The sequence below is a fragment of the Amblyomma mixtum genome, chromosome 8 (assembly GCF_055824585.1).
Source record: "Amblyomma mixtum isolate Tamu chromosome 8, ASM5582458v1, whole genome shotgun sequence".
In the NCBI taxonomy this organism is placed as follows: Eukaryota; Metazoa; Arthropoda; class Arachnida; order Ixodida; family Ixodidae; genus Amblyomma; species Amblyomma mixtum.
The window spans coordinates 38,552,337-38,576,777 of NC_143019.1; the positions used below are offsets into that span (position 1 = coordinate 38,552,337).

A 24,441-nucleotide genomic window follows, 5' to 3' on the forward strand; every position below is an offset into this window, starting at 1 on the left:
AAAACTGGAAAATTCGAGAAACACCAATAGAAATAACAAGAATAGACGAACAAAAGCGGCGATTTTACATAAAACGATCGTAAAGATCAGTTGTGGGAGAGCATGTACCCTGAGGTGAGTCTCTGGCGTGTCGCTTCGAGCCCTCAAAAAGACACAAATGGCGGATTAAAGTGGAAAAGAAAAAAAAGCGTGAAAGGGGGCCGGCGTAGGCACTGCTGATCAAACTCTGTCGGGGGAGCTCTAGCGTTCGCTGGCCTCATATGACCGCGGTCAGTTGAACGGCTTCGTCGCTGGATACAGGTCGCCGGCGACGCATGGCGACTCCCTTGCAGGATAGAACGCGAGTTCTGGTGAGTGTTGATGACGACTGCGTTGTTCTCTTAAATGACGAACAATTCGCTCGGTTCAATTTATTACTCTCGGTGGTGAATTACAAGCTAATTTTGGGACTGAGTGAGCTTTCCCCGATAAAGTAGCTACGCTCAATACTGTTGCAACTCATTATTTTAACGGAGAAGTGATCTGGACGTGATCTTGCGAGAGGATCGTCCCTGGATTCATAACTGTTTGTCGGAAAAGATATGTCGCATTCATTCCCTCAACCAAGGCGTAAAGCGGCTACTTGCACCTTGATAGAGGCGAACTACAAAGATTTTAGGAACCGAGATCTCGGGGTATCCTTAAGAAGCCCAGAAATAACGATTACCCCCCGGCTCCCATCACCACTGACCTGATCTGTTTCACATGCAGGGCAAAGCCTTCTCTCAAACAGAGCCTGTTTGAGCCACCTGCGGCTTGGTTATTTATACACGCTTCCTGAGTTAATATATTTGTCTGAGTCACTGCCGTAGCCGACAAAGCTTTCTTTCTCTTGAAACCAAGATTTATATGACGAGTGGTGGCCCAGATAACAGTGACAGAGTAAATATTCAAGAAGTAGACCTTAATCTCGTGACTACGGTGTGCTTCGTGGAGCGGGGCCGACTTTCCCAGGTAAACACACCTAGAATTATGAACCTTTATAGGCACATATGAGATGCGTATTCTAAAAGAGAAAGATTTGCGTGTACAGCTGTCTTAGCTCAAACCAGGCACTCATCTTCAAACACACTCTGCGAAGATCATAAATCCCGTGAAGGACAGGCTCCTTTTCGTAGTCCTTTAATTCCTGAGAGTGTCTCACGTTACCTCAGATACCGTAAAACCGCACAAGCAATATCTATGATACGCTTTTCAGCTACCGATATTCAAACTTCCGTGTTGATGCAAGCTCACGTAAATAAGAGAACGAATATTTATATATTCCCCCACTTAATTCGTCTTAATTCTCACGTCGAAAATGCAGCATTTCTAGGAGTTCACATTTATTAATTATGTAATACTGAATAAAATTTTACACTTCGGTTGCTGATGTCACCTGGAATTTCCTTGTGGTGTGATAAATGGGGGCCAATATGTCTTTTTGAGGTATTCTTGTAAAAGTTTTACTGCAGCAGAGCCAGGACCAGTCCATCTCCTATCACTCCTCGACAAAAAAACAAAGCTTCTGTGGCATTTTTACTAAACTATTATGCAAAATATTTCTTCGGGAGTAAATCCTCCAAGCTTCGCACATGGAACGGACACACACTTGGGCACAAAAGAAAGCTATTCTCCCAATGCTCCTTCACACCGCAGCGCTAACGGTATCCCTTTGCGATATGACCAACATTCTTGAACAAAAATTACGAAAATTGAAAAACTGCAATGCACTGGTACATATATATTGAATGTATTGTTATTTTGATGTTCATGACTCCACAATTACGTCAGGAACATAGCTAGAAAATACACAGGGACATTTCGTGAAAATTTCACAAGCCTCTAAACTTGCTTCCATTGGTTACGGGTTAATATTTAGTTCACTGAATTGCGCATGCGGCCTATGCAGAGCCGACCTGGTCAAAGGGAATGTATGTAGCGCCGCCATCGTTGACTAGAATAGCTATTTCTGACGCCCCGAAGTACCTAGCTACGGTCTTAAAGAGATCCTAAATTAAGTCCATAACATTTACATTCCTTTGACGAATGCAAATATTCTTCTTGCTACTAGCTCTTCCTCCATCCCTAAGTTGCGGGGCAGCTCATTGAAATGAGAAAATTCGTTGTTCGCTGCTTAGCAGTCGAAATCGTGACGTCACCACGCCGTAAATATCAGTGAGCAACAAAAATTCCACCTCTCGTGCCACTTTGTTTTATCGCCGTTGTGACAATATTTGTAGATTTTGCGCTGTTACTCATTGAACAAAAACATTCGAAAAACTGCCTTCTTTGATTATATCACCAGGGCCTTTAATTCTTTCTGTCAAACATTTTAAAAAGCGTAGCCACGTTCTAAAATCGCATCACTCGTTGAGCAGCGAGAAAGCGCCTGATTTGTTGCCATATGTACTTCATCTTTACGGCACCTTCTCTCCTACCAAGGCCTTGTCTATTTTTGTTTGGGTGAGCCCTGCACATAGCACATTGCTTAAAGGTGGTATAGCTAGGCATAAATAAGCGTGGAGCTTAAAGTCGGCGTGGGGAAGTTTAATGCCGTTGTTCCGTATTGAGCGAGGGTTTGAAATACTTATGTCAAACACTGAACTACCATGCACAAGGTCGTCCGCTAGTAGGATGAACGCTCGAGCATGTAGCCATTCTCTTCGTAGGCTAGTGCGTCCGATCCGTCCTTGCATAGAAGAAAAGTGGCGCATGCGTAAAGGTACTTGTGCTTCACATGATATGCCACTTAGCTTAGATGCGTGGCTGGGCCGGACGCAATGGCGCTTCGAAGAGAATGACCATGCGCTCGCGTGTTCACCGTAAAAGTGGACAACCTTTTCCTTGCGGATTGCCGTGGTCTCTCAAAGCGCCATCGAGAGTTTTGGAATAATAGATAGCTTAGATAAGAGATTATAACAATGACCCCCCAAGCCTCGACAGCCTAGTGGCCACTCAAGAGCATGCGCCAATTGTCCAAAGTTCTTTGCTGCTGTTCGTCCGGGTGCAGAAGAGGTGGATGCAGCTAAATGGCTTAGGGGCAGCTCGATAGATCTGAGATTGACACGTTTGATTTACAGCGAACAAAACATGGACTTCGGAGATTGGGATGTGGTTTCTTAAATTTGTCCCTGGCTCTATTGTCGGTTTGAAAGGAGAGAAAAAAAACCTTGCCTTGTTTTAGCACCTCTTTGGGGAGAAAAGGTGATGGCTTTGGAGGAGAAAAGATGATCGGTATAGCCCCCGCCGCGGTGGCTCAGTGGTTATGGCGCTCGGCTGCTGACCCGAAAGACGCGGGTTTCATCCCGGCCGCGGCGGCTGAATTTCTTTGGAGGAGAAATTCTAGAGGCCCGTTTGCTGTGCGATGTCAGTGCAAGTTAAAGAACCCCAGGTGGTCGAAATTTCCGGAGCCCTTCACTACGGCGTCTCTCATAGCCTCAGTCGCTTTGGGACGTTAAACCCCAATAAACAAACCAACCATAGGTATAGCCACCAACATCCGTTCTTTGTAAATCTGACCCATACCTTTGATTTCTCCCGGGCTCTTGGACTACATACCCCGGTTACGTCACCTCATATGGAACAGCGACCTCTTTGGATCCAGTGAGAGCACATCAATATTCTATTCACATTATTTGAACTTTTCAACTAATTTACGCTTTATTCAACTCTTAGATTATGTAATACAAAATACGTAATGCTAAAGGAGGTCCCAGAAAGCGAAGCTGAAGGGACCTCCTGTTAATGAACAAAGGAGAAAAAAAACGCATACATAAGCAGGATCGCATGGAAGAAGGCCACAACTAGCTTAACAGTACATTTGCTGAACATTGGCTAAGCGCCCTGAGGCTCCCCTCTCCCTTATTTACTTTGTGTTTTTCTGTGAAGAAACCCATCTTCCTGCCCTCTTTCTCCCACGGACACCATTATTTATCTGTTATGTCTGGTAGAAAATTACGAATCGAGTAAAAGAGCTAACGGTTATTTTTCGGAAGTACTTAAACACGGTAACTATTTAATGTATATGTCGGGATGTTGCTTGAAATAAATAAGGCTGTGAAATAAGAAGTAAACTTTCCATAATTAGTCAGAAACAGTGGTAAGAAGAAATTCCATAGTGAAGCAAATCCAGTTTCGTTAGTATTGATGACAAGAACACTGCGAAATAGCACTTCTGGAATACCGTAATTTAAATACTTTAATAAGGTGGCCGACGGGTTGATTTTGAACAACTTCATAACTGATAACATTCGTGGATTGCGCAACAGTGATGATGCATTGGAATCTGATAAACTGAAAGCGACTACTCGCATGGACTGGATTCGTAATTGCTGAAGTCGGGTTAAATGGTTTGTATATGCGTTGCACCACATAGAAATACAACAGTCAATGTCGCTTTGAATGAATGCGATGCTTAGATGGAACAATTTTACCGTGCAAAATATATGACCTCGTTTTTAGTAATGATCTTATTCCATAAGCTATAAGTCGTTTTAGGTAGATAATGACGCTGATCACGTGAATTCGGAGAGGCAAAGCTACAGCTACGACAACGATTGAATAATAAATATAGAAGACGCGAATTGACTAGCGATCTTTTTAAGAAAATTCGTCTTCCAACTTTCAATTGCTCCATTTCAGCCTTTTGAGTGGAGCGCTAAAGGTTGACGCGAATGACTACTTTTCACATTAATCCACAAGGAACGCTAAGCATACAACATTCTAAACATTCAACCGAATATATATTGCATTGTGGCACGTTTAGCTAATCTTTAGTTCCCCAAGATGCCGGGTAATAGAAGTCATTCGCAATTTATAGTCAGCTGTCCGTTACATAATGGCTTTCAGTCATGTGGACAGCCGATCAGACGGTCACGTGACCCATGACGTCACCGGGAATACAACTTCAAGAGCGTGCCCAGCGTCGCCCACGTGGCCGGCGTCGTTCACGAGACCCGTCGTCGTGATGACACGGCAAGCATCCAGCCACTCGAGGGCAGGCCACGTGCTTATTCGAAACTACTCACTGGTTTAAGTGCGAGTATCCGATTGAAGTTGGTCAGACGGGCTAAAAGAGGGGTCATTATGGTCATCATCATCATCGTAGGCACAACGGACGCCAGGATAACGTGACGCAGTTCGCGCCTAGAAGCCACTGTTCGAAAAAACTGAAAAAAAGTTGCGTTCGTCTAAAGCATTGATGGGAAGCATATACGTGGAGGCATTCTGTAGGCTTGTATGTTTCAACATCTTCTATTTTTCTTAAAACCTAGAGAGTTTGAATTGCGTAATTTTATTACTGTGCTTTCTCATTGGTATGCATAAATACTTTCAAGAATGTATCCAAAATGTTTGCACTGCATGTTTGCTGCCTTCTTATCTGTAGCAGTGTGCCTTTCCTACTTTTTATTTATGTTCCTTTGCATACATTGCACGTTAGTGGAGTATTTGTGTCCAAATTTTGCCCTTTCCTGTAGCAGCCACAACAAGGCTAGTAGCCTGCTAAACTATACAATGCAACGAGCGTGCTAAACAATACGACGTAAACAACGATGCCGTCCCTGATCTCCGCAAAACCTATCTAGTATGGCCATCGCTTTGAACGCTCCCTGATGTCTCGCAGCTCGTTGCCGTCTGGCTGGCGCTGGCAGTGCTGCCCACGACCATCGCCGGTACGGTCGACCACAGCCGACATGCGCACCACCAGAACTCCCGCACGGGGTCGCGGAAGCAGGCCGGCTCTGGCAAGGAGTTCATCGGCGAGAACGACCAGAGGCCGGGAGTGCCCACAAACCCGTTCTGTGAGGAACCCCTGCCGGTTCTTTCTTTGTTTAAACAAGAGAATTCGTTATATGACGGGTTGCCTAGGGAAAGCACTGGAACTGTGTAGTTTGTAAGACTAGCTTTTGTATGTAAAGCATGTGGGCAGTTTTTCGTTTGTGCAACTAGTTTTGAGTGAGTGAGTGAGTGAGTGAGTGAGTGAGTGAGTGAGTGAGTGAGTGAGTGAGTGAGTGAGTGAGTGAGTGAGTGAGTTAGAGTGAATGAGTGAATTAGTTAGAGTGAATGCATGAGTGAGTGAGTGAGTAGGTGAGTGAGTCAGTCAGAGTCAGTCAGTCAGTCTGTCTGTCTGTCTGTCTGTCTGTCTGTCTGTCTGTCTGTCTGTCTGTCTGTCTGTCTGTCTGTCTGTCTGTCTGTCTGTCTGTCTGTCTGTCCAGTTAATCCGTCAATTAGTCAATTAGTTGGTCAATTAGGTCCAGTCAGTTAGTCCAGTCAATCATTTGGTCAATTATTCAGTCCAGTCAGTATAGAGACAGTCCTGTCAGTACAAACCGTCTGTTAATCAGTCAGTCCAGCCAGTCAGCCAATCAATCAGCCAGTTAGACCAGCCAAATAGTCAGTCGGTCAGTCAGTCAGTCAGTCAGTCAGTCAAACATTTTAACTGACAGCCACCTTTGTCCGGGTTGTCGAGAAAAGGAGTCCTGGTGGGCTACTCGGGAGCTTGAAACACGCAGCGATAGATACAGGGTCTAGGATGTGTGTGATGTGTAATTGGGCGAGGCCAGAGAGCGGACTAGGCCAAGTAGTAGAGCGGCCAGCTCTCCTATGTGAACGAAATTTGAGGGTAACAGAGTGGTTTTGAAGTTCTTGAAGGAAACGCATATTTCTTCATTTCCTGCTGCTTTCTCATGCGACTCCTCGCGGCGTCCCCACAGCGCCCGTGCTGAACTCGAACTCCCCGCTGCTGGCCACCACCTACTACTACAACCCGCACCGGCAAGGCTCCGGATCAGCCTCGACGTCGGGCCACCACCGACACCACGAGCTGCTGCTCAAGGAGCCCAACGACCAGGAGACGTGCCGGGCAGCCGACGGCCGCGACGGCACCTGCTACGACGCCGTCCAGTGCCTCAACCGCGGAGGGACGCCCATGGGACGATGCGAGGACGGAGTCTGCTGTGTCTGTGAGCCCCTTCGTCACCTTTAGATATCATCTGCGGCTGATCTTATTGTTAGCATCCATGGCGAAACCATAGGCCCACTGCACAAACCATAGCAGTGTCCGTAGGTGGCACCATACCTACATGTATTACTGTAGTGACAGTGAGAAGTAGAAGAAAGTTTACTGAACAGTTTTGTCGTCGAATGTTGTCTTCTTAGTCCAAAGTCCAGCATTGGATGCCATGATGCACATTTGGTGGACCTGCAGAAGCTCGCAGCCTATAAGAGGGTTCCTACAAGAGGAGGTGGCGGCACCCTTTGTGCACCCCCAGTTAAAGTTAGAGCCGTACCTATAACTACAAAAAATTGGCAGTAAAACAGAGAAGGCGTGGGAAAGCAAGGGTGCTTTCGCACCCCTTGCTTGAAAGGTGCGAAAGCAAGGGACCTTCATCCTCAAGGTCCCCCTTCCATTGGCTACAGATGGCGCGAAGCTCGTCCGAACTAACCAGAACTAACCCGAGCTTACCCGAGTTACTCCGAGGCTTCACACAAGGCTCTTGGCTGGAACCGCGTTAAGTACTGCTTTCGCTCTAAAAGCGGTAGCCCAGTGGGCAAGGCCTATCAACGTTCTAACGCAAGCAACGCAGGTAATAGAACCTCAGAAGAATGGCCTGAGGGGCGAGTTGGTGCATGATGAAATGAACGGCAGCGCAACAAGGACACTAACAAGACATGTGGTGTCCCCTTTCTTGTTAGTGTCCTTGTTGCGCCGCCCTTCATTTCTTCGGAATAGAACCAATAGAACCGGCCTTTGCCAATACGTTTCCAATATTGGGCCGATTAGCTGGGCTGCTTGGGAAGTAGTATGATGCAATAAAGGAGCTAATTCATTCCGCTGCGTTTCACCCTGTCTGTTTGCCTTCGTATCTTTGCCCAGTTGAGGTGTCGTGCGGAGAGGCGAGCTCGGAGCGCACTGCGTATGTGCGCAACCCTGGCTTCCCGGGCGCCCACAACCGGGAGGCCATGTGCAAGGTTCGTGTGGCGAAGCGCGATGCCGACGTGTGCCAGTTCCGACTGGACTTCCTCACGCTGGACCTGGCGCGGCCGGTGGACGGAAACTGCTCGCAGGACATGCTTGTCGTATCCGGCCAGAATGAAAATAACCAGGCGCCGCGGATCTGCGGGCTAAACACCGGACAACACGGTAAGCGGACAGATCGGGTGACGCTTTTAGAGTGCGTGTGTAGCAATATTGGAGGAGGTACGGGTATCTCTTACAGCAGGCCGCCTAATATAAAAAGTTCTAACTTGCCAATAACTCAGGCCGCCGCGGTGGCTCAGTGGCTATGGTGCTCGGCTGCTGGCCCGAAAGACGCGGGTTCGATCCCGGCCGCGGCGGCTGAATTTCTTTGGAGGAGAAATTCGAGGCCCGTGTACTGTGCGATGTCAGTGCACGTTAAAGAACCCCAGGTGGTCGAAATTTCCGGAGCCCTCCACTACGGCGTCTCTCATAGCCTTAGTCGCTTTGGGACGTTAAACCCCATAAACCAAACCAAACCAATAACTCACAACACTTCAACAGTTATGTCAATAGCGTTCTTTTATGGGAATGCAACCGTAAGTTTGAGGATGTGGAATTTAGAAAGAAATGCGCTGTCCCTCACCGCACTACTACAGTTTCAGAGAATTGTTTCAAATTTTCAAAGGTAAAGGTATTAATGACTTTTTTGGGTAGCACAGAAACGCTAGAACCCCATAGATGAATCATGACGTGTTAGTAGCAGTATTCTGAAACTTTATTCCGAAAAATGAGAACGGGGCTGGGGCTGGGACCTATGAACGGTGAGTGGTGGTCCTTGGTCCAGAATTATATTGGTTCTTGCTGACTCTTTGGCATGCTCAAAAATCCTCCTAATTTCAGTTTTTTTACAACCTGTCGTTAGAAACATGGTTGCACAGAAACTGCCGGGCCCACCGCTAAGCTTACATAGTTGGCAGCGACGGGTATATTTTCAACGTTGCCAGGGTTCTAGGTAGCAAAAGCATCAACACAGGCTGCGTTGTCAGAGGCATTCAACTAAATTCGTGTTGCTCCTGCAGAAGCGACATTGTCGGCTCAGCATCTACAAGTTTGTTATGCAATTTTTTTGTCTATTTTTCAGCGTACGTGGACGTCGAAGAATCCGGAGGCATCAGTTTGAACCTGATGATGGTTGGGAGCTACGCGAGAAAGTTCGACATCAAAGTAACTCAGCTGGAATGCGAAGGTCCACAGTCAGGTAGGCTTGCCGGACTTGTCCCTTGCCTCAGTTTTTTTTTTTCTGCAGAAAGTACAAATCTAGCGAGCACAACCCTTACCGGCATGTGGGACTTCGTTGTCTGGGCAACAAAATGAACGCAACCGCCGCAAAGACTTCAACGAAATTGAAAACGACATGTTGCATCATAATGTTTTGTACAAAAAAATGGCAGTGGCTAATCTCGGCTATGGCAGGATATATGTAGCGAAGGCTAAGTCGCCGTTCATACTGCCACCTCAGCTGTGGTTGCGGCGCACGCGAGCTCTCCTTTTCAATCCTCCGACATGCTATCAGGCATGCGACACAGCTGGCGAAGCCAGCGGAGGCGAGCGCAACGAAGGCAAGCGGTGTGACGTCATACCAAACGGCGGCGGCTCCGCGGCGAGGCGCGCGGTGTGACGTCATGCCAGATGGCGCAGCTAGCGCGCGGCGTCCGCCAGCTGCGGCGGTTGCTAGGCAACGGCTCAAGGTCGGTATCTGTGCCTCCTCGGAGCACCGCCACAGCGAAATCGCAAGTTCGTGGCTAGTGTAGCTTTCGCTGCAAAAGAAACGCAACATCGACGCCTCCATGTAAAAAGCCGATATTGCTCTCTGATCGACTTCCCAGTAGAACACTACAACGAACCTCCCGTGCTTAGTTCGATATTGAAACTTTGAAAACGATGTCGGCGACTTCAAAAGAAGTTTGGCATCGTGCTTCAGACATCAAACTCTTCTTTCCTCTCTGAATAAAAAAAGTAAAATAAGAGAGACTCAAGCACCGCTGAACCCGCCCACACGTGTCTGACCCAGTCTAACTTTAAGCACTATTTTCGAGTGCAATGTTCAAAGTCAAGCGACACAGCGCTCGCATTGTGGAGGACAGGACCCGGCCACTTTCGTTTACCGATTGACATCCGATAAAGGAAATGCGCTCTTACTTATACCCTCATTCTACTTTCTGCTTCAGTACCGGTCCCTATTGTACGCAGCAATGTCTCGCTCTCGCCTTAAGAGATTACTCGCGATTCCATTGATTTCCGGCGGTGAAGCAACGAGATTTAGCATATTTTTTTAATCAGTCTCCTTTCTTTGGGACGACGTTTGCTATAGAGGTCAAAAAACAGGAAATGGGACAAGGGAGCACTCTTCTTGAGGCTTTTTTTTGCTTTAAGTAAAGTCTATAAGCGAAAGCACGGATCGCTTCGAGAGCACGTGGCGGTCTTCAGCCGACTTTGAAAAGGAAGCAAAAACTTAATAAGAGTATCAGTTTTTCTATACCGTTACTTACGCTGATTCATAGTCACAGTTAAACGAGAGCTCTATTTTTGAGTGTGATGATCGAAGCTTTTCATGTGCGAGAGCGCGACACACGCGGCGTGTGTTTATCGAGTGGCGAATGGATTTCACTTTTGTTCGAGAAGGAAGCTCAGCCTTTTGCGAAACATGTGAGGGGCGGATCACGCTTCCGTTTCCTTGTGCTGTACTTCGACTTTTTGTTTCTCAGTTCAACCTCCATTTTTGGACCCAGAAACCTGCGCGAAGTTCCTTGCGACGCCCGCTAAATGCACTTTGCGACCTAGAGTGTACCTTGATCCGAACAACGCTGACATTTTCCTGAATATCTGTGATGCAAGAAATGAGAAAGATTCATTTTGTTAGGCTTTTTCTTTTCGGTGAATTCAACGTGAAATGAAAAATGTACTAGGCGCACTGAGTTACAGAAAGGAAATTCACGTTTTTACCTCAACTTCCGCATTGGAGACGAGGGAGTGCTGAACACGTCTTGTTTTCTAGTAACTAAGAACTCAAAGATTTTAAACGAACTGAAATATATTCAGGGAACGCTTGAAAAGTTGCAGACAGCAAGCTAAACCATTCAACTTGCATGAAACGCTGTATTTCGTTGGTAATTCACCTATAAACTCCACGGCTCAAGGGCGAAAGATACAGAATATTCCTGGTGTTGATGTTCAAATTGTCACACCTGCATGACAAGATTTGGCCACTTTTGAGGCGAATGGTTACACGATCTTTTGGTGATGTGTTTATGCCCATGCATCCTGACGGAGCTGTTGTTCAAAGCGTCGGGGTTTAAAGGGACCTCTGTCACAGCGAATAACTTCAAGCTGACTTGGTCTTGAGGAAAAGTGAAAACAAAAGTGTATCCAAGAGCTCTCAACCTTACTGCACCTTGTTTTCCCGATGGCTCCGTACCCATTAGCCACGATACCAGCTCGTAGGCCTGTCATTGGCCACTGCTGTCTTCAGTGACGCCTTCTAAGCCAAATGGATTATGTTCTGTGGCGGCCTTTTTGGTTACTGGGCGATGACACTTCACACATCGCTAAGTATTCATTCACCTTGGGGCAGTTCTGGAGATTTAGAGAATCCAAAAACAGGTTTATTAGCATTTTGCTGCTCCAGTAGACCTATTTAAACTTACATTCTGCACATTTAGTCAGAAGAGGATTTCCCGAGTCAACATTCCTTGGCACCTGCTACCTTCCGATGATCATATTAGTGCATACTTTTCTATTTTCTTCATCTTTATCATGTCGATGCTTACTTAATAGCCCCCTCGTTTTTCTCTGGCAGCTAGCGCCAGCACTGAAAGCTGTTAAAGTACCCTTTGGGCTAGTCAGTTTCGATTCCTGACTGTTACAAACAAGTTCACTGAGTGAAGACCAATAAAAATAGATACCACCTAGAAGCAAGGTGAAAAGGACGGTCCAGCCTTAGTCTTCTGTGCGCTGTTTTGTAACTCTACTGAACCTTTTTATTGCTTGAAAATGCTTCTCGCGGTCGATGACCTGCATTACTGAAGCATGCATCCCGCTCGCAGCGCCCTCTCACTGCCTCCAGTACTTCTGGGGCACGCACGGCACGGTGAAGAGCTTCAACTACGACGAGGCCGGGGGCAGCGTGCACCACCAGGGCTACCCAAACGACCTGGACTACGTGGTGTGCCTGAGGAAGGAGCCCGGATTCTGCTCCGTCACCTACGAGGTGGCGCCCGACGAGGAGCTCGGCGCGTCGCCCTTTGGCGTGGGAGCCATACCCTCGCAAAGGGACAGGTACGTGCATCATTGTTTCCATGCACTTAGGCTCACGTTCCCAAGAAGCACCGTTAACTGGCCCAATATTGGCAATGTAATGGCAAAACTGGTCCCATAAAGGAATATGAATAGCTGGGCGAGTTTGTAATAATACATCGTGGGAGGGAACAGCGCGAACAAAACGACAGACGAAGCAAGAGGACACAAAGACGAGCGCTGACTCGAAACTGATTTTTTTATTGAAAAAAGAAAACATATATACATCACAATCACGTGACCAAACAGAGCAACGAGCATTGGTCTAGCGGAATCAAGATCATGAAACGCACAATATGCCACGTGGTAAACTCCGAACAAAGGCACCCCTTAGAACCGAAATGAAGCAAGTCACGAATTATCTAAAAACGATACTTCTTTGTCAACTAATGCCAAAGAAGGCTGGCTGATACACTGTGATTATTTCTTCCGTATGAAATAAGCTTCCATAATCTCCCTGGTCAATTTATCCCGGTGTCTAAACAAAATTTTTTAGTTTTTGTGACCAAAGGGCGGCACTTTTTCTGTTTCTTTTTATCATTTTCCTTCCCACAATCGCGGCAATGATCTTTCAGATGAGAATATCTGGTGTCTGATAGCGAGATGTTCCTTCAGGCGAACATTAATACAGCGGCCTGTCTGACCAATGTAGACTTTTTTGCACGAGAGTGGAAGCTCATAGACTACAGAGCATGCGCATTCCACCAACGGTGACCTGTGAGTAACACGGCATTTGAACGGACTAACTCCTAATACATTTTCACTACGGTTCCTAACGGCCCGGCAAAGCCCGCTCAACTTACAAGGTGCCGAAAAAACAACTTCGACTTCAAACCTACCAGCTACATTTTTCAGATTATGGGCTACTTTGTGAATGTAGGGGATGGCTGCCCTTTTCTTACATGCCTTGTCCTTCTTTGACTTGACGAAATCCGTCCTCACCAGCCGCACCAACTTTTCGCACGTTGCCGAAATAACCGAATCAGGGTACCCTGCGGTTTTCAGCCTGCTGACCTGTAACAATACACTCTCTTCGATCCGGTGAAAACAAGAATTCTGTAAGCTCGAGCGGAGGGCAGACACAGCTATCCCATTTTTTACATTTTTCAATAAAAATTTTTACTTTTTTCAATAAAAAATTCAGTTTCGAGTCAGCGCTCGTCTTTGTGTCCTCTTGCTTCGTCTGTCGTTTTGTTCGCGCTGTTCCCTCCCACGATGTCCTATAAAGGACCAAACTGAAACCATCGCTTTCCAATATTGGGCCGATTACCTGTGTACTGCTGGGGTTATTTTGCCTCATGTCTACTTCGTGATGTTTATATAAGTTTGTTTAAGTTGTTTACGACACTGCATTCACGTTGCTTGGCTCTCGTTTACATCGTGTTGTTTACGATGCCTTCGTTCATATTGATTACGCCGCGTCTGCTTCGCGTTCTTTACCTCGCACTTACCTCACGTTGTTTGCATTGCTTTAGTTCACGTAGTTGGCCTCATGTTTACCCTATGTTCACCCTACAGGCTAACAACACTCACATTTTTTACCTGATGATTACCTCGAGCTTTCTTGCTTCACTTTGGTTCAGGTTAATTCACGCTTGCCTCATATCGTTTATCGCTCTCATGGAGGAAGGAAAGCTCAATAGAGGCCCTCGCTATCCGAGCTGCACGCCAAAAAGTGTGCCGGAAGTCACGTGCTTTCGCAAGGACTGCTGGGAGTTTTCGGCCGACAGCACAGCCAATAGTAACGCTGGGCGCAGTGGCGTCGTCTGCTGCAATACCTGATGCGCATGCGCAAGCATTCTGAGCCGGTGGCCAAGTAAGAGGAGAGGGGGGGGGGCAGGTGGGGGGGGGGGTGCTGCTTGCGCTCTTCTCCTTCAAATGGTTCACCTCATAAGTAGTACAATTCCAAATTATTCACGCTGATTTCTCTCTTTCCTCTAATCTCTCTTCCCCAAGCTTTGCACAGCGGAGCGCCCCGTGCTCCTTTATTGAGCATAGGTGGCTTTGTCGTGGCGTGACTGCGATTGTGACTACGTCCTTGACTGTGTGACTGCGACTCTGTTTTGACTGCGTGACTGTGACTGTGTCCTTGACTGAGTGACTGTGACTTCGTTTTTTTTTCTTTTGTCTTGATTATGTTTTTATTTTTCTGATTTTTATTTTGTGGCCGGTGCTCAGTGCTTTCGTTGACTGTTACAGTGACAATGACTTTGCAGTGACTTGGGTTTTCTCTTTTTTTGTTACTATTATTTATTTCGCGGACTGCACGCTGTGCTTTGGCTATCTGCCTGCGTCTAACTTATTATGACGAGACTTTTGTTTTCTTTTCTTATGAGTTTTTTTTAATGCTTTGTTTTTCGCTTAATTTTTAAGCATGAAATGCTTTTAGCCCCCGTTGTCGGCAGTGTGGTGACGTCACGCCGAGACCGAGATCCACTCATCCGGGCATTGAAATCCACTCATCCGGGCATTGAAATCCACTCATCCGGGCACTGAATTCCAGTCATCCGGGCACTGAATTCCAGTCATCTGGGCACTGAAATCCAGTCATCCGGGCTCTGAAACGAGAACATCCGGGCACCGTACGAGACTTAACGAGAATTAACGAGACTCTGTAAGCCCTCCTACGCGACCGGCATGCAAGCGCCGGTTGGTCTCCAAACGAGACAAAAAATAACTGCTGCCAGTGCCTTCTCAATGTTTATCAAGATATCAGTGGAGCTGTGGGTTTGATAATGCACGGAATTATAATTTCCGATTTCTAATAACGCGTGCAAAAAGCACATAAATGCCACGTTACACTTCGTTGACATACGTGATCTCTTAGGGGCTTCGCGCATCGAAGCAAAGCCGCGCAGGCGCACAGGGGCCCGGGGGAGAAGCGCTGCGTTCAAAGGGCAAGGCATCGCGCCGAACGGGTGGTGGCGTTCCTCCCTTCCTTTACGGTGCGGTTCGGGTGTCCACCGAGATGGCAGAGAATTACTGCGCCATTTCCTTTCCTCAAAAAACCTTGCGTTCAAATGGCAAGGCATCGCGCTGAACGGGTGGTGGCGTTCCTCCCTTCCTGTACGGTGCGGTTCGGGTGTCTACCGAGATGACATTAGGCCCGTAAACATTTCATGCTTACTGTACTCTCGTTTACGGGAGGCGCAGAGATTTTTTTTCTTCTTTGGAACATTTAGTTATTTTTCATTTATTTTGAATTGGCGTTAAGCCTGGCAAAGCATTGCTGGTCCAGGCATCCTCTCTCTTTCTTTTATGTTTTTTTACCTCTTTTTTGAGAGGACCAATAAAAGGGTAAAAAGGGGGGGGGGGAAGCAGGGGCCGCCGGCGTCAAAAAATGTGACGTAACCACCTCTCCTGATTTCTTTCCTTCCTCCATGATCGCTCTTGAGTCTTTCGGCGGAGCTGACGATATACCACTTGTGCCTGTGTTTTATTCTCTCATTTATTTGTTGCAGCGTGCAGTTTACCTCTTCCCCCATCATGGCCGAGTGCCCGGATGATTACATCATAATAGGCGGTGTGCGCATGTGTTCCACGGGTCATGAGGCAGAGGTCGAGCAGCGCCACACCAGGGACCTCAACGCTACCGGCCTCACGCTAATCACCGGTGACTATAGATCAGTTACTTCTGATCATTTTCGCGTATGTAATGAGCTTATGACTTGCTAAGATGCATGATGCCTTGTGCAAGTGTATCAAAACAAAAAAATAATATTTGCGGTTCTTTGCTCTCATGTGTAAAGGACTCCAATGCATTCTTCTTGGCCCGTATCTCACTATTCCAAACGGGTATGGTACCTTGATGCCAGCGAAGGTGGTAGCAACATATCGAACGGAGATTCTCGGGGGCGTCATGTGCGGTATAGCATCTACCTGTTCTATCTCAAGGCACGCCTGTAATCCAGGATGAGTTTCGCAAAAAGCGCACAATTTGTTTCATGCTCCATATTCATGCTTTAGCAGTATGGCTTTGTGTCCAAAGGAAAAAAAAAACAATCTTGGAGGACATTTATTCCTTAAGAGTGGAACACAATAACATCAGAGATCTCTATTGTTGTAACTTTGGTGTCTTTGTGTCATGTTGTGTGATTGTTCATGCGCTTCGGGTTTTGGTCCAAAGACGCTCGTCGGCACTCAACAGGCTCTCTTCGATCCATTAGCTGAATGAGCAGACGAGTTTGGATTGGTCGAGGGCATTCTTCGCTATCCGATTACAAGAACTGGTTCTAAGCGGACTTTCCCGCTATTTTTTCTTGCTTCTTTCTTTTCTTCTCCCTTTCCTGCACTTTCAGCCTTCTCTTTCTTTCTTGAACAGGCTGTGATGACGTCACGAGGTCACGCGACTTCTCTCTACCAATCATAAATTCCATTTCACCCGCCTTGTTGGGCAAGTGGCGATGACGTCACAAGGTCACAGGACCTATCAGTCGATGGGCTGGTTGCCAACTGCCCGTTGGGAATGTTGTGAGGACGTCACAAGGTCATATGACCTGTCTCAACCAATCAGAGAATTTCGTGACACGCCGCCATTTTTGCGGGATATGGACTCTAATACTACCACATTAATAAAATGTTCATTGACCAATACTGGTTCGCATATTACTTGTATGGGGCTCGGCTGCTGAGCGTGGTTGGGCATTACATCTTTTCGTAAACACATGAACTAACGCGCGGCCAGACGTAGGACATTCGAACCATCACCCAAGTAGTGCATGCAATCCACTTCCATTTCATTAGGTCGACGTCTGTCATTTGTGGCTTCTGTCGCTTTAGGTTAAACAGCCTAAATCATATCCAGCATTTTTAGACAAAAATTTTGAATATTGGAATATTGTAAGCTTCTGTTATGAAAATATTTAAGGTAATGTTCCATTCTTCCGGTCCGTAGCAGAATTTTCCTTTTAAAGTATTTCCATCGCTCGCAACGAGCAGTTAAGATTGCCATAGCAAACCAACGGGGAATGTTTTTGACGATAATAAAAACTTTAATAGCAAAAGAAATACAAGCCTGCTCACGGGAGCTCTGCGGATATATCGACTGTTAAAGTGAAATCTTACAATGTATGAGAAAAAAGCTGTGTTCATAAACTCTTTCCTGTTGAAAAATGGTTTTGTCTAGAATTGTTGGGTATGTGGTAACAAAAGAACTACGTTCGCTTTCATTTCCTTCATCTAATAGAACGGAGGAAAGAATGAAAGGGAAAAATAATCAGCATGCCCCAAGGTAGAACGCAATGGTAGGAGGAACATGCTTCAGAGAGAAATTGCCGCTGCAAACCTTTTCTACCGGTGCCACCATTAATACATCAGATGCCTGTCTAATGATCCTTACTTACGTATCTTTTGTCGTTCTCTCAACTTACAGATAGTACACCAGGCCCGTTCCTCATGCGTTTCGTCTCGAACCATGTGAACAATGCCCGTGGATTCAAGCTGCACTACCGGCAGAACCCGTGCAAATAGTGGACCGCCTCGTTCTCTGTTTTACTTCATGCAGTAGTCCTCCCCTTGTGTTTGACTATCTCCTCTCTTCCGATTTTATAGTTTGTAGCCTTCTCTTAAGATGTGTTTAAGCAGTGTGAATGTGATATTATCAAGAGAATAAACGATTACGTTGTGTCCCTTGAAGTGTTCCCAAGCGTCACGCCTCTGTGTATCGCCTGACCCAAAACAAGCCGCCTCTACAGAACCTCGTTAATTAAGTTGTTTAAGAGACGTCGTGCCAATGGTATTTATCCTTTTTTTTTTGGCTGAAAAAAAGCTTTTAAAGGAACTTTCCCGTTTCTGGTCTGGGTTATCCCGAGAACCATTCTTCAATTTCGTACAAGAAGCTACTCAAATATGTTTCTGCTCTAAAGAAGAGGAAAACCCATTTCCACGCTTGCAACGTGGCAGAGGCATGACCACAGGAAATGTTTACTTTTTGTTCAAAGCTATTAGAAACTGTGAGTACCACTCTTTTTCTTTTCACACTTTCATTAGCGCAGAAAATCGTGTCTTATAAGCAATTTGGAGGTGAGCTTAAAAGGTGGACACACGCACGAAAAAAGAATATCGCTAAGTTACCTATTCATGCGTGTCGTACTCATTTTTCTATCGACTTCACCACTGCGTTGCTCCAATTGAGGGCGTCGCGTTCAGAGTGAAGTTTTTACAGTTCAGTGGGGTTGCGCCTCTTTTACATGCTCTGTGTACATGCATGCGTGATACTCTGGAGTCACCTGTAACGCCATAGCTTTTTTTTTTTTTTTGCCTTCAACAGAATATTGCAGGAACGGTTGCACGTGCGTTTACAATCTAGAGTGCCGACCCAGGGTTTTTACGGTTGCCATATCAGGAACCTAAAGAAACAAAGGTGCACATGAATGTATTAACTTCTCTAAACTATCTGACATTGCCAGCTTAGCGTTCAGAAACTAGGCTGCTCGCAACCAGGTGGGCAAATTCTGATGCCGTGACAAAATCACATGGCTTCTCTAAACCATCAAGTGGCCAATCAGGGCAGGCTGTGATGATTTCACAAGTTCACGTGACCTCTATCAACCAATCAGCGAATTTCGTCTCGGTCACCGGCGGGGTTTTGTTGGGACAACTTTAATGCTATCACATTATAAATAAAAAAAAAATACTACCCTCCTGTAATGGAGAACACAATAATTGCGAGTTCTGAGTGTGTATGTTTTAGATTGACATGATGTCAATGAAAGTGACAAGGGTGGCTGTGCTGCTGATGATGATGATTGCATCTCTTACGTCGATCTATATGCCATGAGACAAATGCGGGTTGTCGCTACCGCAGGGAGCAAGCATCATGTGCCCGTGCCGGTGCTCAAGTTTTTCTTCGGCGAACCCGAACAATGCAGGCTGCTGCGTGCGGTGTTCGGCTTCGTCTTCGGCCTCTTTATGGGCTACTGTGAGTGGCGCTTAAGAAAAATATTGTGTGTTCTGGCTAATAGAAAGAATTAGTTTGGAGTTCTACCTCGCGTTTTTAACGCCGTATAATGCAGACGTATAATTCTGCCTATTGACAAGGTTCTCAGCGTACACCAGGAAGACGTGCAGAAGCATTCGGAAAATAGGAAGGCAAGACTAAAGTCAACAGTGATGGGGGTGTAATAGAGGTTTTGAAAACTTAACATTTCGACAGAATTGCCTGTCTAGTTGGTTTTGATAACGTATAATGAAATCTGACACATCTCCAACCAAGCTTTTTGGTTTATTATAATTAGAGTTTATTATAATTAATGGTTTTAATTCGTGTTTTCGGGATGCTAGTAGTTTATTTGGCAGTGATGGTTTACTATCAGCATTTCCTTGTCCAGGCAGAAAGCAAGCGGTGGGAGAATCTTCCTAACTTTTTTCAACTTACTTGAATACCTCAAAATGTTTAGTGTACTCTTTATATTCATAATATCGTAAGAATAATGCTTTATTTTGTATTTAACAAAGATTTATGATTGGCCTATGATGAATTCTAGATGACACAGACGCTGTGAAAGGCCATCTAAATATCTCAGGTGCAAAGAATTTAGTCTGAAAAGTTATTCTCGAAACAGGAGCTAGATGCATATTTAAATAATTGTCCTGTAAAGGTATGCACCCTTTTTAAATGCCGCTTTGAGGTTCAGTGTGGACAAGAAGATATTTCGGTTCTTAAATAGGAAGTAAGGTTTCCTTAAGGATGGTTCGTTTCAGTTCTCATGGAGTTACAATACGCGCGAAAGACGCTACACGCTCTAAAACTCTGAACCACGCAAACTACGCTGAATGCATACGTTATATAGTTATATCCTGCGTTTCGAAATGTGCTCGAGCTGCTCTGAGATAAAATCGCACGCCAGTTATTTTTCGGCAGTTCAGCAGTTCCAGCCAAAGACAAGAATAAGAATATGTATTTAGGCTATTTGGTGGCACGAGAACACGAAGCAAAACAGTGCGTAAAAAAATAACTATGGCGACGCTAAAGTCACTTTAAGAATTGAATGCGCTAGCATTAGAATTCACATTTGTGGCAGCTTCTCTTCTTACGTGTGTCTGCTTCAGTTTCTTTGCAATTGTCGGTCCATCAGCCGCTATATTCAGACTGCTAGCTGCAGTAGCACGTATCCGCTAAGCTGTGACGGTGCCCCTTTTTTTTCTGATTTCTATTTCGGTTCCCTATCTAGGTGGCTCTCTAGAAGATGGTCCATGGTATAGAGAGGTTGGTCAGATGGTTCTTAATAATCACAAAGTGAACAAGCGAGGGAAAACCTCAGGGTGCTTGCCAATGTTTCTTCGAGAAGACTTGTCTTCGTCTGGGCAAAGCGTACATCATTGGCGGAGTTAAAATACGGTCATCCCTCCGAGGAGGAAGGTCCCGTGAGGAGGAGGAGAGTGTAAAGTGAGAATGGTGTTAGCATGGGGAGAGTGAGTATTGTCCAGGCATTATGACTGCTAAAGTTGATGAACTGGTTGACCTGCAAAACTGTGAAAAGAAAAGGCCTGTGCTGGCCTTTTTCTCTTACATATAACATATGCAGGGCAGCATTTGGTCCGCTTGAACTCTACTAGGGGATTAAAAGCGCAGTAGCATGCACATGCTAGGATAAATTAGCCTTAAAATGTATGTTCATGCAATTTTTGTCATTATGAATGGTGCTTAGACTATAAAGGTACGCTGGTCCTCCTTAATACTTCATTTAGCAATCCGCTTTTGCTGCTACATATATACATGAAATTAGGCGGGTTCATTGATTACGAGAAAGCATTCAACTCCGTAGAAACCTCAGCAGTCATGCAGGCATTGCGGAATCAGGGTGTAGAAGAGTGTTATGTGAAAATATTGGAAGATATCTATAACGATTGCACAGCTACCATAATTCTCCATAAAGTCAGCAATAAAATTCCAATAAGAAAAGGTGTCAGGCAGGGAGACACGATCTCGCCTATGTTATTTACTGCCTGTTTACAGGAGGTATTCCGGGGCCTGAAATGGAAACAGTTGGGGATACGAGTTAATGAAGAATACTTAAATAATTTGCGATTCGCTGATGACATTGCCTTGCTAAGTCACTCAGGACATGAACTGCAAAGCATGATTAATGAATTAGATAGGCAGAGCAGAACGGTTCGGCTAAAAATTAACATGCAGAAAACTAAAGTAATGTTCAACAGCCTAGCAAGGGAGCAGCAGTTCGCAATTGGTAGCCAGGTGCTGAAAGTAGTAAGAGAATATGTCTATTTAGGGCAGGTAATGACAGCTGATCCAGATCATGATAGGTAAATAACTAGAAGAATAAGAATGGGGTGGAGTGCATATGGCAGGTTATCTCAGATCATAAATAGCAGTTTACCATTATCCCTCAAGAGAAAAGTATACAACAGGTGAATCTTACCGGTACACACCTATGGGGCAGAAATGTGGAGGCTAGCAAAGAGGGTTCAGCTTAAGTTAAGGACAACGCAGCGAGCTATGGAAAGAAAAATGATAGGTGCGACGTTAAGAGATCGGAAGCGGGCGGAGTGGGTGACAGAACAAACGCGCGTTAATGATATCCTAGTTGAAATCAAGAGGAAGAAGTGGGCTTGGGCAGGGAATGTAATGCGAAGGCAAGATAACCGCTGGTCCTTAAGGGTAACGGAGTGGATTCCAAGAGCAGGCAAGCGTAGCAAGGGGCGGCAGAAAATTAGGTGGGTGGATGAGATTAAGAAGTTTGCGGGAATAGGGTGGCCGCGGCTGGCGAAGGACAGGGTTAATTGGAGAGGCATGGGAGAGGCTTTTGCCCTGCAGTGGGCGTAGTCAGGCTGCTGCTGGTGATGATGATGATGAGGTCAAACTGATGAGGTCATGCTGGTCAAACTAGCATGAGTAGCTTTTACTTTTCCATTAGTTTCCATCGTAAATTTGGATATTTTCGAGTCATATTTTCTTACTGTAAGCTGAAATATATTAGGGTGGGCTGTCTAAAAGGAAAGTAAAATAATAGAGCCCGGCCCGCACCGCTTAGAGCACAACGGGCTACTATAAGCTGACAGAATTAACTGCATAGCGAGCAGGTTCATAGCTGAAAATCAGACAGAACGCTACAGATGAACACATATAGAATAACATCACCAACCGCCACAGGCAGCGCCTGCTGTGTCCTATGGTCATCTCGTAGAGGTCATCTGACCGGTTTCCTTTCATCACTATGTTCTTTTTATTCTCTCCTCCTTTTTTGTTTTTATTGCCATCTCTAGATCCCTTTAACCAACACAGAACAAATAAAGTGCAAGAGGCTTTGAAGATAAAACAATTCGCAAGGACATCTAATTCAATTATACGTTGGCAATCTGATAGCATTAGCAGCTGTCGATGCCTTTACCGAAAGTGACGTCACTTCTTGCAGCCAATCGGAATGCTCCCATCTTATGACGTCACTTTCTCCCACCCAATGGGATTGCTCTGGCCTGGTGGCGTCACTTCCCTCCAGCCAATGCGTGAACTTTATGAGCGCGCCGACGCATTTAGACCTCATGTGGGTTATGATGCTACCGCATTAAAATGCAAAGCAGCAACATTCGCTTCTTATCACCCCTGTGTTCTCCTTCACGCCGGGAGGCCAGTCTTCTACTGGGGCATCGTGCGCGAGCTGTTCACCACTGCGCTGACGCTGCGTGCCATGGGCACCGCTGTGATCCTGCTCACCGGCGTCGGATACGCGCTGTCGGCCCGCGCCCGTGCCATCGCCTGGCTCCTCGTACCTTTCCTGTGCGGCAAGGCGGGACGGTCGGCGCTGGTCACCGCCAGCGTCTCCCTCATACTGCAAGGTACTTCATCAAGCAGTGTTTTGTGTCCCTGAACGGTGCCCGTCCAAGCTGACTGCACGCATTGGGGTAGCTGGTGACGATATGCGAAGGCTATTCTGCACTTGGGTGCTTTCTGAGGATGATTTGGTTTTCATGACTCATGGACAGCATCGCCAGAGCAGCTAATGGTTATTTTTAACTGCATTGTGTGGAGTCAAAGACCAGTTTGTCCAAGCATTTCGCTGCAAAGGACAGGAGCACAAGGCCAGTGCAAGCTTGCAAACTAGTGAAAAGCAGTCAGTGCCCGGCAGCACTCAGGATAGAACCCCGCACCTCCTCTATACGAGAGTAGTGCTCAAACGATTGGGTCACTAACTGTGGTGTCCTAGTCCTTACTACCATTTGTATTTCATGGGTAGTTGCGCCTCCACTAAAACGTGTCTGTGCGAGCCGTGGTCAGAGCGTTGTTGGGGTACAGATTACAATGTGAAAAATATACGGAAAAAATATGTTTGAACAAGTCTGCATCAATTTCACCTGTTTTTCATATGGTTTTGGAATGACGAGCATGATTTCAAGAGACGTCCGCATGTATTCCAGCTTTTCTGTACGTGTCTGTATGCATAGTCTGTGGATCAGATGCCTTCTGCATGGGTCAAGCAAAAGAAGAAAAATCCCACAGAATCGATTAACAATTTTATATCAGTCGCATGCAAAACATAAAGAATCATTGTAGCCGTCATTCGGAACGTTTCACCAAATGCTGCATGAAAGAACCCTCCATTATAATGTATTTGTTGCTGCTGTGTGGTTAAACATTCACTATAATGGAAACTTAGTATGTTGGGAAACTCAGGTAAGAACGACAACTGAACGAAGTCGAGGAAACACGAGCCATTTTGACCATCATCTACGACGATAAAGATTCTGTGACACTAATGCTCATAAAGGTCAGGTACACGTGGACCACATCCCAGCAGGTAGCACGTCCTGTAGCGAAGCGGAGCCGGATATAGCCAACCTCAGCCAAACACAACATGCTATAACCAACGGGTTAGCCAACTAGAACACTCTTCCGGATAAAATCTCTGCCTTCTGACTTCGTATATGCCTCTAAAAAGTGCCAACCGCTCAAGTGCCATGATATTTTTGGTTCATGCTTTCCTGGATGCCATCCTCATTTGACATCAGGACGGAGGAGTTATCTTTTACGAAAGACCATGCCTCCGACGCGTTTATCCACATCAAAACCTCGCCTATAGCTTACCTTACGAACGAAAACGAAACTATGCCCTCATTCAGACTGGCTTCCGCGTGCAGGCCCGATCGAGAAC

General features: G+C 45.9%; 1 protein-coding gene across 1 annotated transcript; it reads left to right on the plus strand.

The window, feature by feature from the left end:
* The first annotated feature begins 314 nt into the window (after positions 1-314).
* On the plus strand, positions 315-17,803 carry LOC149332136 (uncharacterized). Its single transcript, XM_089555702.1, has 8 exons — positions 315-350; positions 5,645-5,822; positions 6,735-6,983; positions 7,898-8,164; positions 9,123-9,239; positions 12,085-12,316; positions 15,796-15,947; positions 17,706-17,803. Exons 1-8 carry the CDS (start codon positions 315-317, stop codon positions 17,801-17,803), a joined length of 1,329 nt encoding a protein of 442 aa, XP_089411828.1.
* Positions 17,804-24,441: the final 6,638 nt, after the last annotated feature.